This window comes from Peromyscus leucopus, chromosome 1 (genome assembly GCF_004664715.2).
Source record: "Peromyscus leucopus breed LL Stock chromosome 1, UCI_PerLeu_2.1, whole genome shotgun sequence".
Lineage (NCBI taxonomy): Eukaryota > Metazoa > Chordata > Mammalia > Rodentia > Cricetidae > Peromyscus > Peromyscus leucopus.
Genome location: NC_051063.1, coordinates 103,553,858 through 103,569,325, shown reverse-complemented (window position 1 = coordinate 103,569,325; position 15,468 = coordinate 103,553,858). Strand labels below are relative to the sequence as shown.

Below are 15,468 nucleotides of genomic sequence, written 5' to 3'. Positions count from 1 at the left end.
GATCTCTATGACTTTGACTACTCTGCATACTTCTTAGAAATAGAGGTGATGTTTATCCTTTTGTGGATGGCTTATTTCACTTCGCGTAATTTCTTCAAGTACATCCCTATAGTATTGTGTGTCAGCCAGCATTACTTCTTTTTTAAGACTGAGTAATATTCCATTATATGTGTGTACTGTGTTTCATTTCCCTATTCTTCTGTCAGTGGAACTTTGACAGTTGTAATATTGCTCCTGTGAACATCAGTTTGCAAACATCTGTTCAAGTCTATGCTTTCAGTTCTTTTAGGTATATACCCAGGGAAATTTCTGAATTATATGTAATTCTATGTTTAATTTATTAAGGAAACACTATATATTTTTTTCCACAGCAGCTGGGTCATTTATAGTCCCACTACAGGGTTTCAGCTTTGTTACATCTTCAGCATGTTCTTTTCTCTTTCTTGATGATAAAGACCCAAATGAATGGAAAGTAGTATCTCATTGTGGTGGGTTTTCCTGTTTTTTACTATTTTATGTTTGTTTGGGGGTTGTGTTTTGTTGGTTGGTTGGTTGGTTGGTTGGTTAGTTAGTTGTTACAGGGGTTCATGTAGCCTAAACTGGCCTACACTCATTATATAGCCAAGGATAATCCTGCCTTTGCCTCCCAAGTGCTGAGAATATAGGCGTGTGCTACCAGGTGTCATTCTGTAGCCTAGACTGGTGTCACACTCAAAGCAGTCCTCCTGACTCAGCCTCTTGAATGCTGATATTACAGACATGATATATCACACCTGGCTTCACTGTAGGGGTTAATGGGTTGGTTGCTTTGTTTGTTTTGAGACAGGGTCACTTGTAGCTCATGCTGGCCTCAAACTTGCTATGTGACCTTGAATTTCTGATCCTCTTGCTTCTGCCTCCTGAGTGTTGAAATTGCAAGCATGCATCACCACCACACCTGGTTTATGGAGTGCGGAGGATAGAACAAGACAAGTACTCTTATAAACTGAGCTGCATCTCTGGCCCCTTCTGATAGTGTCTTTTAGTAACAGAGCACCTTATCATAGTTAATTCTGCTATTGGTCATGGCTTGAACCCTGTTTTGGGCACTATATTTTCTAAAAACAATGTGTGACTTTGCATTTCTACCTACCATAGTTATAGACTGTTTCTCCACATGATTCCTACCTGTTAACATGTAGGAATCTTTGTTTCCTCATGTTAGAATTTAAAATGTTAAGAGGACTTTGTTAGCTAGTATTTAATGGCAAAAAGTGAAGGGATACTGATAAAAATTACTTCTTAAATACTTGAAAAAGTTTGTTTGTGACAGGGTCTCATTTAGTCCAGAACCCACCATCTAGCTAAAGCAAGCCTTTAGTTCTAGCCTCCACTTCCCCAATGCTTGAATTATACATGTGTACCACTGAGATGCTTTACTTTATTTCTTGTTTGTACATGCATGTGTGTATATATATGTGTGTGCACACACAAATGTACCGTGGTGTGCATGTGGAATACAGAGGACAATTCTTGGGAATTGATTCTTTCCTTCCACCATGGGATCTGCTGATGAAACTCAGGTCATCAAGGTTTGCATGGCAAGTACTTCTACAAAACCAGCAGCTTCCCAGCCTGACATTTTACTTTTGTGTATGTGTGTAACTCCAAGTGGCCTGAAACTGTAGATTTTAAACATTCTCTGCTCTTTATAATATGGAAAATGCAATTGAGGACAGTCATTTCTGTGTGGTTGAATTGATGAATTAATATTTAGAAACAATCAGATTTCAAGTGATTTTGTTCCTGTTTTCTACCATTTTCATGAAATAAACAAAGTAGCCAATGGCTTCTAATTTTTCCTAGCTTAATGCAGATGCTGAAAGAGAAGAAGGAGAAGAGTTTGAAGACAACATGGATGTTTTTGATGACAGCAGCTCCAGCCCTTCTGGCACTTTAAGGAATTACCCACTTACCTGCAAAGTTGTTTATTCCTATAAGGTTTGTATCTCCCCCATATATTGGTGATAGTAAATTGTGACAACTCTGAGAATTCATGAGACTCTCTGCTCACACTATGCTGGCTAGCATAAAGCTGCCATCTGTTGATAGCAATAGGACGTGGTAATGAAATGTTGAGACTCTGCCCTTGACTTTTCTGTTTAAAACCCTGTCTCTAGCCCCGTGGTTTTGGCACGTGCCTTTAATCCTAGTACTCAGAGGCAGAAGCAGACAGATCTCTGTTCAAGGACAGCCAGGCCTACACAGAGAAACCCTGTCTCAAAACCGCTGTCTTTGTTGCTCTTGAGCTACCCAAACGTACTTGGTCTCTGTGAGACCCAGTGTTTTGGGGGTTTTGTCTGTCTTCGGGGTTTCTTGGTTTGTTTGTTTTCCTGTATATGGCAGGAATGGTATCTACTTTGAAGACTGAGTAACACTTCCATAATACAAAGCACTGAGCACAGTCTTATAAACTCTCAGTGGCTAGAGTCATGCCCCAGCTTTGCATAGACCTCCCCTTAGGACTCTCCCACCCCACCCCCACCCCCACCAGGTTCAGACCAGAAGAAAAATGTCTTACAAAGTGGTTGTAGAAAAAAACCCAGCACAGTAGCCAGTGGCTGCAGTTCAGACTCCAGGGGCACTCAACTCCTTCCCCCCCCCCCCAACATCTTTATACTGCTCACTCCTTCTGCCTAGAACTCCATTTCCTCACATCTCAGCTCCCTACTTCTCTTCCTTTGAGCCCAGCTCAAAAAGCACCTTCCTTGCAGGAGAGGGCTCAGCAGTTAGAAGCTCTTGTTGCCCTTACAAAGGACATAAATTCAGTTCCCATCATCCACGTAGAGCAATTCACAAGTACCTGTTAGTCCAACTCCAGGCCTCTGGCCTCCAAGGGCAACTATACTTATACCATACACATAATTAAAATAAAATGAATCTTTTTAAAAATCTCTTTCCTTTAAGAAAAAAAACTGGGTGGTGGCGCATGCTTTAATCCCAGCACTTGGGAGGCAGAGGCAAGCGTATCTCTGTGAGTTCGAGGCCAGCCTGGTCTTACAGAGCGAGATCCAGGACAGGCACCAAAACTACACAGAGAAACCCTGCTCAAAAACAAACAACAAAAACAAAAAAGAAAGAAAGAAAGAAAAAGTACCTACTCAGGTCATCCTTAACAGCCTACTCTGACCTGTTGTCCTCTTTTATTTACTCTGAACAGTCATGCATTGCTTAACAGTGGGAATGCATTCTGAAGAATGCAACTGCACTAAGAAAGAATGCATTAAGTGATTTCAGTGTCATGCAAACATAGAGGGAGCTTCCATAGCCTATAGTAGAGCCTACTACTCACTGAGTTGTGTGCTCTGTATGTTTTACTACTGTTCATCAGGCCATAATGAACAAAGCACATGAGAAGTACGGGGCTGCTTTCAGTAAACTTCTCTGTGTGTGTGACAGATTCTCATGGAGCCCAGGTCAGCCTCAAACTCACTTGTAGCTGAGAATCCTCTCAAACGCTCAATCCTACTGCCCCTACCTCCCAAGTGTTGGGATTGCAGGTGTGCACTTCCAGGTTTAGCTCTATGGTAAAAGTTTTTTTTTTGTTTGTTTGTTTGGTTGGTTGGTTTTTCGAGACAGGGTTTCTCTGTGTAGCTTTGCGCCTTTCCTGGAGCTCACTTGGTAGCCCAGGCTGGCCTCGAACTCACAGAGATCCACCTGGCTCTGCCAACCGAGTGCTGGGATTAAAGGCGTGCGCCACCACTGCCTGGCTGTTTGTTTTTTTAAGTAGAAGAAATATATTCTAATATGACACTCAGCAGAATGTGTCTAGAATTCCAGTACTCAGGAGGTTGAAGCAGAGTGATTGAAAGATCAAAGCTAGCCTGAGCTACACAGAAAATTCCAGGCCAATCTGAGTCAAAAATGAACAAAAAATAAAGGTAAAGGAAGAAACAGAAAAAAAAGAGAAAAACAGTACAGTAGATTCACTGCCATTGCCATGTCCTATTATCAGTGCTTTATACTCTGCATAACTGTATGCACCATACTTCTGTATGTCTGGAAACACAGGTTTGTTCGTACAGTCACTGCCACAAGCATGAGGAGTGTGTTGCATTATGGTGTCATGATGGCTACAACATCATTAGATGACAACGTTTCCCTCTCCATTATAATTTTATTTTTGAGATAGGGTCTCACTCAGTAGCCTATGTAGAAAATACCTTCAGCCTTGAGGCAGCCCTCCTGCCTCCGCCTCCCAAGTGCTGGGATTATAGACAAATCAATACTGCCATGCCTGACTTTTATTGTAATCTTATAAGACCACTGCATATGTTGTAGTTCATTGTTGACCATAACCTCACGAAACACGTAATTAAACATTTGTGACCAGCTAAACTTTATCTTATTTATTTTCCTATTTCTTTGTCTGGCTCCTCACTGAAGATCCACAGAAACAGAAACTTTATGTGCCTTATCTGTGTGTGTTCAGCATCTCTGTGACAATGCCTGGGCACAGGAAATAATTGTAGAAGGAGTAAATGAGGGATGCAAGGAAGGCATAAACAAGTGAATCCTCCTCTGTCCCCACTGTGATAAGACACAATAGAAGAGGATAATAGTGCCAGAGATGATGGGGGAGGGGTATAGAGAAAGTTTTCCAACTGTTGTACACTGATAACCCACCTGCACCCCATGTGCTGAATGCTGGCTACATCTACTACTCAATACCAGTAATTCCTGGGCTTTTGTCATCCATTCATTATATTTAAACACATAATACTTCTTGTTTCCTAAAAGGGTTAGAGCTTTTACGAGTGTAACTTGTTTTGATAATCTGAAAATTTGAAGTCATCTTCTAAGATAGTTGGAAAGATCTTCCAAGGTATAAAGCTAAAGCTTAAAGTTGTTGTTACTTCTGATGTTATATTTCCTGATGTTACTTCTTATTGTTATATTTCCTTGAAAGTTCCACAAATAAGATTTGTGATAAATAAATGGAGAGTCCTAAGCCCCAACTGATTTCAAACAGCTCATATTCTTCCCCATCACTTCTGCTGACATATCTGATCATTTCCCTACGGTAACCCAGAGTAGAAAAGTCTGTCTAGGGATCAGAAATTTAGCTTAGTAGAGTACTTCACTAACAGGCACGACTGTGGGTTCAAATCCCCAACCCTTGGCCGAGTGCTTGATCCCCAGAATCCATGTGACAGGAAAAGAGAACTGATTCCCAAAAGTGTGCAGACATACATGTAGGCAAAGCTCACACAATTTTTGAAAAGAACTGGGTGTGGTGGCGCACACCTTTAATGCTAGCCCTATGGAGGCAGAGGCAGGCAGGTCTCTGTGAGTTCCAGGCCAACCAGAGCCACATAGCGAGACCCTCCCTATCCCAAAAACAAACAAACAAACAAACCTTGTTATAAATGTCAGATAAAAAGAAAGAATACCAAATTGTATGTGTATCTCCAAGATCTCTGTGCCATTCTTCAGCTTTTCTATAATGAATAAGCATGAATTTTAAAACCAGGAAAGCAAAATGCAGGAAATTAAAGATAGGTGGGAATGGATTTCTGACTTACTGAGAGTATTCAGACTTAAGGGACACAGAATTAAGATTGTATATTTAGTAGTCATTTATTAATTACTTGCTATCTGTAGTTGGGATGAGAGAAGAAACATAGCCCCACTCTAAGTCATTTTAGTAGGAAACCCACAGGGATGAACAGCTAGCTGGAGTGCTGTGCATGGAAGTCAGTGTCTGAGAGATGCAAAGGTCTCCCAGAAGTAACCACAGAGGCCAGAAGAGGGCATTGGGTCCATTGGAACTGAATTTACAAACAGCTGTGAGCTGCCATGTGGGTGCTGCAAATTAAACCCGGGTTCTCTGCAAGAGCAGCTGGTGCTCTAACAGCTGAGCCAGTTCTCCAGCCCTCAACGACATCTCAGGGTCATTTGCCCATAGAAATTGACTGATACTCAGCAGTCTATGGTGGTGGCGTACACCTTTAATCCCAGCACTTGGGAGGCAGAGGCAGACAGATCTCTAAGTTAGAGGCCGGCCTAGTCAGGACAGCCAGGGCTACACAGAAAAACCCTGTCTTGAAACACCAATAAAGAAAAAAGGAAAGAAAGGTGGAGGAGGGCTGGCAGACAGAGACCAAAGGGGAGAAACAGGCAAGGAAGGGCACAGTGTGCTCAGAGAGCAGGAAAGCGTATGCTGGCTCGAGGCTTGGAGTGGCCAGCTGTAGATCTCTAGTGCTCACTTCTGTTGGCCTACTGCTATAAAGCTGGACAATCCACATGGACCTCCATGGCTTGTCACAGGACAACAGCATGTTGTACTCTGATCCCTCCTGCTTTGCTTTCACACACATTCAAGTCTGGTTGTATTGATACTAAGTCTTGCCATGTACTCAGGAAAATGACTTCATTACAGAGGTCCCTTATGCTAGTGGTTTTGTTTGGTCATATTTGGGGTTTGTTCCTTTGAAACAGGATGTCACTTTGTAGCCCAGGCTGGCCTGGAACTCCTCTTGTCTCAACCTGGGATTATAGGCATGTGTCACTCTACCGATCACACAATATAGTTTCAGAGTAACAAAAAATTCCACAGAAAGAATATGGAGAGTAAATGGATGGGAGTTTCTTCATATTTTGACGTTAGACGTAATCTACTTAAAACCTGTCATTGGAGCTGGGTGGTGGTGGTACATGCCATTAATCCCAGCACTTGGGAGGCAGAGGCAGGGGATCTCTTAAGTGTGAGGTCAGGCTAGTGTACAGAGTGAGTTCCAGGACAGCCAGGGCTACACAGAGAATCCCTGTCTCAAAACAAACAACAAAACAAAATCTGTTGTTAGAATATTCTGAATGGTCATTCATCTTCAGTCCTGTTTCTATGTCAGGAAGCTATGGCATCATCCATAATCTGGGTTTTGATGAAATATGAAATGTGTCTCAGGAAGTTACTCGCTTTCAATAACAGTTGTAATGCAGCATACCAGTAATCCTAGCACTCAGTAAGTGGATGCAAGAGGGTCAGAAATCCAAGGTCTTCAAGGTCATGCTCAGCTACATAGCAAGATTGAGGTCAGCCTGGGTTACATGAGATCCTAAATCCCCCCAAAGAAAAGAAAATGTTTCTCACTTTATTGGCTTCTGTTTGTTTGTATAATTTGGAGATGTTTTATACTTGAGTCTGGGATTTGAAGAACAATAAAGCCTTGTGTGGTAGTGGGACTTGGAGAAAGCTCTCAAGGCTTTTTCCTAGAGAACCAGAAGACACATGCCACATGTGACAGACAAGACTCTTCAGGAAGCCTTGCTAGAGACTCTGTGGAGTTCCCTCTGGAGCATCTGAGTTTCCTCAGGTTCTGTTTCTCAAAAGCAGACATGTCGTGGGTGCCAGCAGAGACAGTAGAGCAACTACAGCTAGTGGAGAAACATCCATGTGGATCAGTCCCAGTCTCCACACTCAAGGCGGAGCAAAACCCAACCTCAGTCATTGGCTTGCTCATCACTTTCTTCTTTGGGCCACGACTTCAGTGATTCCAGAGGAGCACTAGGCGCTGCTCAGGCCACACTGCCATCCATGTACATGGTGCTGTTTCCACCGCATGCACTTCCATGATAGCCTCTGGTAGCCCTGCCATTCGGGTGCCTTCTCGGTTGCGTGTGCCTCCCAGGTCATCTTGGTTCTGTGCTTATTCTTGCCACATTGACCACCATTTTCAGAAAGTGGCAAGGGTGACATTTGAATAAATGGAGGCATTGTGCTGAATAACTTATGGCAGATAAGCACAGCAGAGAAGCGAGCTGGAGCAAACATCCAGGCCCTTTGCTTCCAGCATCGCACTCTGTTCACTGAACCCGATTACCTCTTGAGGATACAGTTTCTGTTGCAGTTTTATTTTGTTTAGTTTTCTGAAGTAAAACTTCACCTCATTATGATAGTTTTACGACACTAAAATTTTGTTGCTCAAAATCATTTCAATATTTTTGACCCTGGCTTTTGTTATGACCAGCTCACATCTGCTCTTTATCTAACCTTTTTGATTTTGTCCATGGCCATCCTACATTGCAGGCTTCTCAACCAGATGAGTTGACCATTGAGGAGCATGAGGTGTTAGAAGTGATTGAAGATGGAGATATGGAAGACTGGGTAAAGGTATATTCCTTTGCTCATATCACCCTTCTTGTGATGTTTCAGGCATTTATTTTGGTTCTTGGTATGCTCTGTCCAAATTGTGTGTATAAACCTGTTTTTTCCCCTATCTTTTGCCCAGGCTCGAAATAAAGTTGGACAAGTGGGTTATGTTCCAGAAAAATACCTACAATTTCCCACCTCAAACAGCCTACTGAGCATGCTGCAGTCCTTGGCTGCTTTGGACAGTCGGTCCCACACATCCAGCAATTCTACAGAAGCAGAACTCGTTTCAGGCAGCCTCAATGGAGATGCTAGTGGTAAAGACTAAAATAAGACACTCAGTCTGGTCACAGTTCTGATCTAAACTAGTACCTGGAAGTTACTTTATGTCCTGTGTCTTCCTATATTTGATAGCACTAGTCCTGATTAGTAGAAGTTACTTTCAGTGAATAAAAACTTAAAACTTATTCTTGTCTTATATGATGCTTGCTAGTTGTTATGGAGCACAAGGGTGGTTATGAAATCAGTCCAGCTGGCTAGACATGGTATGTGTACACCTGTTACTCTAGTAGTTGGGAGTTTGAAGCAGAAGGATTGTTGAAAGTTTGAGACCAGCTACAGAAAAGACCTTATCTTAGAATCAAGGACAAAACAGTGCATTTGTCTGTTCTTATCAATTTGTCTTTCTCTTGCTTCCAGTCTGTTTTGTGAAAGCACTTTATGATTATGAGGGCCAGACGGATGATGAATTGTCCTTTCCTGAGGGAGCAATTATCCGTATCTTGAACAAAGAAAACCAGGATGATGATGGCTTCTGGGAAGGGGAGTTCAATGGTCGAATTGGCGTTTTCCCATCGGTGCTAGTGGAAGAACTCTCAGCCTCAGAGAATGGTGACACTCCGTGGACAAGAGAGATTCAGGTACATGAGAGGAAGAAAGATAGATAAGCCTCTCCTTCATTCTAATCCTTGATAGCCAGGTGTCTGTCTGCACAACTGGATTTGGAAAACTAGAGGCTTGTTAGGACTTTGTAGGAAATGACCATCTTACATTCCATTCTCTTTCCCAAATTGTTTTCTCTGAATTCATTAAAGTACTGAATTTCACATAACATTTAAAAGATGATTCTGCTGGAGAGAAAGAAGCCAGGGAGGGGATTATTAACTTCAGCTGGCTTCTGAGGTATGGCCCTTAGCTGGCCCTGCTACTTCATTAGAAGACTTGCCTCCCCAGGTCCACCAGTGCTCTCTGGGCTCAGTTTCCCTCATCACAGCTAAGTATTGTTTTACAGAAGATTTGTCCTCTTTGGAGATCTATCCCACCAGGTCTGGCAGATGGAAGGGTAAAGCATGTGATTTCGAGTACTTAGTCTGACGTGTAGAAAACCTAGGGAAGTCAGGAGCTCAACCAATGATTTTATCTTCACACACAGACACCATTTGTCCCCATTTTGTTCTTCACAGATTTAGCTGAATTGCCTAATAGAAGAACCCCAGAGAATGGTTTGACTCAGTAACTGTTTAAGATCAATTAGAATCAATAGAAGAATGAAATCTGAGAGGGAAGAGTTAAGTGCAATACAAAGTTGAAGTTTCAGACTTTAGTTTAGGACTGTTTGCTTCTATGAGGCTGACAAGTGTTAACAGTTATATCTTAGCTCCAGAGAAGGGAAGGCATGCTGAGCAGTGGAACAGCCAGGCTCTCCTTCCTGAGGCAGTATCTCATAACTCTGCCTCCTTTGCTGCAGATCTCTCCATCCCCCAAGCTGCACACATCCCTGCCTCCACTGCCGCTGTATGACCAGCCTCCCAGCAGCCCTTATCCCAGTCCAGATAAGAGGAGCTCCCAGTTCTTCCCCCGGTCTCCTTCAGCCAATGGTAAGCATCCTGGGCACATGCCCTCAGCACTCACATCTACACTAGCATCTTTACTGTTCAGTCATCAACCTCTTGGGTTCTCTCCCTCAGAAAACAGCCTTCATGCCGAATCACCAGGGTTCTCACAAGCATCAAGGCAGACTCCTGACACCTCATATGGCAAGCTGCGGCCTGTAAGTCTCATATTTTAAAGGGTTGTAGATTGCATAGTTCTTCCAAATTGAAAGTGAGAACTTCTGCCCAGCAGACTAAGGAAATAATTCCACCCAAGTCTAGTTTAGTGAACCATGGAGTTCATTCAGGTTACTTATATGAGCATAAATGAGAGATTTGTTAGAGGAGCATGCATGACTCAAAGTATCACCAAAGAGCCAACCACATAGGTGACTACTCTCCAAAGCTCTATTCCTAAAATTTCCTGAACAACTCCCAGAGACAGATTGACCCATTGCAAATCTCATCTCAACAATTGCTGCAATTTATTTAATAATGTAGAGGATCTTGTGAACCCCATAGCTTTCAAAGTTGCCTATTTTTTGTTTATTTTCTGAATTTGACTTTTCTTTTCTTTCTTAAATCTTGCCACACAGGAGGATGTGTTTAGACAAAAGAGCTAACTGTGCAACATAGGAAATTGCACTCTTATTTGTGATGTGAGTGGAGGTGGAAATCATTACGTCAAGTGAAAATATGTGGGGCACAGGACAGCAGCTGTTGACATTTTCTCACTTATATGGAGTATATATTTAAAAGGTTTTCTCATAGAAATTGAGAATAGGATGGTATTTATCAGAGTTTGAGGAAAATAGAAGTAAGAAGAAGATGAGGAAAAGTTGATCAATGGTAGCAATTAATAGTTACCTAGAAGTAAAAATTCTGTTGTGCAAGTTCAACATAGAGTAAATACTAGTAATTAAAATGTACTCTATATTTCCAAAAGCAAGGGAAATAATTTTGATTGTTTTCACTATAAATAAGTAAAATATTTGATAAGATGAATTTAAACTATATAAATTGGCTTATTTTTTATTTAAAAAAAAAAAGAAAGTAGGAAATTCATTTTTCCCCATGGTCACTCTTGTTACTGATCTGCCATACAATGATTTGGGGAAGTAAAAAAACTTTTGGAAAGAAAGGCTATAAAGTGAGCTGGATGTGGTGGTGGTGCATACCTTTAATCCCAGCACTCAGGAGGCAAAGGCAAGTGAATCTCTGTGAGTTCTAGGCTAGTCTGATCTATATAGCAAATTCTAGACCAGATCCTGTCTTTAAAAAAACAAAAAGAGGGAGGTGTTGGAGACATGGCTTAGCAGTTAAGAGCACATGCTGCTACTGCAAATGGTCTGTGTTTGGTACCCAGCACCAACCTACATGGTGGCTCACAACTATCTGCAACCCAGTTCCAGAGAGTCCAGTGCCCTTTTCCAGCCTTCTCAGTCACCAGAGATGCACATGGTACAAATACATGCATACAGCAAACACTCATACACATAAAATAAATCATTTCTCTTGAAAGGAAGGCTATAAAATAACTGATCTAGTCTACATTGGAACTTTCCTCACTGAGCCAGAGATCAAAGAGGGTCGCTGTGAGTGCTTAATACAAACACAACATAACTGTGAAGTGAAGCAATTTCTTAGTATACATTTATTAAGCAGATCTCTGAGTTTAAGGCCAGTCTGGTTTACGGATCAAGTTCCAAGACAGCCAAGGTTACACAGAGAAACTCTGTCTCCGAAAGACAAAAGAACCCATTTTTCTGGGGGCTGAAGAGATGACTTAGCAGTTAAGAGCACTGGCTACTCTTCCAGAAGACCTGGGTTCAATTCCCAGCACCCCTGTGGCAGCTCATAGCCATCTGTAACTCCAGTTCTGGGGATCCAGTACCCTCTTCTAGTGTTCAAGGACGCTGCATGCACATAGTAGGCAGACAAAACAGTTACACACATTACAGTGTATCTTTGTAAAAGAACATATTTTTCTGTGTTTGCTTCTTTGAAGGACATTGAAGTAAGATACACTTGATGACCCCCAAGAGCGTAAGATCTGAAGGCTGTATTGTGACAGGTAGTCACCTCTGCAGTTAGTGCTCTGCACCCACACTCTGCTGTCATTGCACTCTCATCTGCCACTACACTCCCGCCATAGCCTGAGAACTGGTAATCTAGAGATAGGAGGCAGTTCTCTTTTTTCCGAATTTGATTCCTTGATCCACTAGCTTCATTCATTCAGCAGACATGCTTTAAGAACTTTGTTGGAGTCATGGGTCTCTATTCTAATATCATTGTTACAGAAGACATTGTAAGGTGATGAGCAGCATGGGGTTTTGATTGCTTATGTATTTTGAAAGCCTTGCTACTGGTTGGGCATGGTGGCACATGCTTGTAATTCCCAACACTTGGAATGCCTAGACTATATAATAACAAGAACTTGTTTCAAAAAGAAAAAACAGTTGCTCTGGCAGCTTAGTAGGGAAAATGGAAAGAAGCAGAACAGACGAGGGAGCCACTAGAAGGCTGGAGCAGACAATGGCAGCAAGGCTGTCAGGTGAGGCAGAATGGAGTGAAGAGGACGCGCCTGTCCATCTCTATAGATAGACTTCATGGTTCTGTCTCTTGGCTGCATTTATTGAAGTCATTGAACTCACTCTTCCCAGGCGATCTCATCTACTCCCATGACCATGAAAACCATTTCCATAGCAACAACTCCCACATTCATGTCTCTCTCCTGAGCTTTGGCTTGTGGGATGGCAGCTTAGATGCCCCAGACCACAAACTCAGCGAAATGGGGTTAAATCTCTTCCCTTCTAGGCGTGTTCCTTCTCCGTCTTTCCTTTGTGGAGGAGTGGAAGCCACACCCTCCTCCAAGCCTTGGAATCATTCCTGCTGCCTTACTAGTCCCAGCCTCCTACCCCTCAGCACAGACATTTACCAGAGTAAACCAGCCTGGTTTACTCTCAGAACTCTACACTGTTCAGTTGACATCCACACTCATCCAGATGACCAGAACATCTAAGTCATCTTCAAAGTACTTGTGTCCACCTACAGTCCTTCTAAGCTGTTGACTCATGTTTTTCCACCCAGATCTGACACTCCTTACAACCAACCAACAACCTCTCCCCACATACAAAACCCAAGTTTCTTTCTTTTTCTTCAACTTCTTTCTTCAGTGCTGGGGATTGAACTCGGGGCCTTGAGCCTGATAAACAAGCCTTCTACCACTAGGTTTTATTCCCAGCCCCATGTTTTTGGTTTGGTTTGAGACAAAATCTCATGGTAGAGCCCAGGCTGACCTCCATCTTTTTGCAGTTCTCTTGCCTCTACTTCCTGCATGCTAAGATTACAAGCATGTACCACCATGTCTGACCGTCCAAGTTTCTTACTGTAACTTAGTAAAGCCTTTCACTTCTCGCCCCAGCCCATCTCCCCAGCCTGCCTCCCTGTGGCTCTCCGCAGAGACATAGTGAGCAGAGCGGTTCCATTCCCTACACTACGTCTTCTTTTTTGCCATCTCCTGGCCTTTGCTTTGGAGAAGGGGTTTAGGACTACAGCCACCGTATCCCTTGGGACCTTACCTCACAAGCAATCTGATGTGACATTTCATGCAGAATGGGGCCTGCTTTTCAGGGTAGAGGCACATAGAAAGCTGGGAGCATTTCCCAGACCCTCGGGTGTCAGTGCCTATAAAGAGGAGTATTGGAGCTTTCCAGGTGCCAGGTTCTGAGTCAGGAGCTGACTGACAATCCTGTAATTGTCTCCTGCTCAGGTCCGGGCGGCACCCCCACCACCCACACAGAACCACCGACGGCCAGCTGAGAAAATGGAGGATGTAGAGATCACACTGGTGTGACAGTGGGTTTACCTTCCGTTCTTGCTACAATCGAGGCCGGGCTTGGAGTTTGGCCAGTTGTTTCTAGGCACCTTTGCATGATGATGACTCTTGAACAGAGCAAAACCGAGGAGGATTCTATGTGACTGGTTGGCCTGATTGTGCCTTTTTTGTTGTCATTTTCTATGTCATCTCTCCTACCATAGCACAAACCATAGCGGGTCCTAGAAGCAGAGGGGAGCAGCTCTCATGCCTTATGGTGGCCCATTTTTATATGAGACTCAAGGCCAGGCCCAGATCCAGGCACAGACCCAGAATTGCTGATCATGTGCACTTGTACAGTATATTACTGTGGCCACAAGGCTGTGGCAAAGATCTCATCTTTCTTCAAGTGGATTTTGCTCTTCTGATTAAGTATTAATCAGATTATGTCGGCTATATAAAGAAACAAGAAGGATCCAGGAGAGGCTGGCTCCTCCCTGAGGTTCATATTCATACTGAAAATGCAACTTTACTGGGAAGAAAGTGGACTGCCTGAGCTTAGCGCCAATTGCATTAATGCACATCTCTTCCACAACTAACAGATTTAAAATAACAGTGTCCTTTGTATTAATATTTATGCCATTCATTTAGTATTAGTGGGCTAACCTGGAGGGCTGAAGCCACATCTTGCCCATCACATAGACTAGTAGAAGGGAGATTATGGCAGAAGCAGCAATGGAGCTTCCAGATTTAAAATGAGCCACCTGAATGTTCTCTTCGTCTTTGGGTATTTCCCTCTTGGTTTCCCAGTGTATACCCTTCTGACCAGTACCCTTTGGACCCAAGTATCAGGCTGCAGTGAGGACATAGGCCTACGTTGTGCAGCTTCTCTACTGGGAAGGCCCTTATATTATTTTATTCCCAAGCCAGAGCACTGGCCCAGACACCGGGTTGTGATTGGTGCAGACAGACCAGCTGTCGCCTTCAGAAAGTGCAGCTTCAGGTCCCATGCCTTGACATTGTCTGGGTGAAGAACCTGTGAGCCCTGGAGGAAACCTGCTTCCTGTGGAAAGGATAAAGAACTGCACCTCTGCACAGGTGAGACCAAGGAGACCAAACCTGCAGGTCCTGGGAGAGCCGCAGCAGCAGGGCCCTGAAGGGCTGCCCGCAGTGTGGACTGTGGGTCTTCTTGACCTAGGGAACAAAGTGATGTTTGCCAATTCTCTTTTCCTTGGTTAGGAAGTGAAATTCACAGATTTAAAGGTTGTCTGATGCTTTGAAATTTCCATCCCTCCTGAGAATCTCTAAAAACTTGAAATGTCCACATGTCCCCGTGGGATTTTTGACCGATGATCACTTTAGCGATGATACTCTGGTGAATCTTCTCCATGAATCTGGATTTTTGGTTTTTGCATTTATCAGTTGATCTATTTGAGGTCTTTTTATGTTTATCAAACTTATTCTTAAGTTTAAAAAATTAAAGCTGTTTTAAGATTTTCAAATTTGCCGATCTTTAAAGTGCTTATAGTAGAGCATTCCTGCCGCCCCGTCTTGTATTCTCTTTAGCTAACCAAATTGTCCTTGGATTTGAGTTTCCCATCACCTCAGTTATTTGAACTCTTTTGTTATATTTTAAAATATTTTTTGAA

At 42.9% G+C, this 15,468-nt stretch overlaps 1 protein-coding gene across 1 annotated transcript in view; it reads left to right on the top strand.

Annotated features, from left to right (window-relative positions):
- The window catches only part of Fchsd2 (FCH and double SH3 domains 2), a 218,493-nt gene extending 204,341 nt beyond the window's left edge, over positions 1–14,152 (top strand). Inside the window, 7 exon segments of the mRNA XM_028856701.2 lie at positions 1,846–1,980; positions 8,069–8,152; positions 8,271–8,448; positions 8,831–9,051; positions 9,879–10,008; positions 10,099–10,181; positions 13,775–14,152. Coding sequence (XP_028712534.1) covers positions 1,846–1,980; positions 8,069–8,152; positions 8,271–8,448; positions 8,831–9,051; positions 9,879–10,008; positions 10,099–10,181; positions 13,775–13,858 — 915 coding nt within the window. The 3' untranslated portion in view covers positions 13,859–14,152.
- Positions 14,153–15,468: the final 1,316 nt, after the last annotated feature.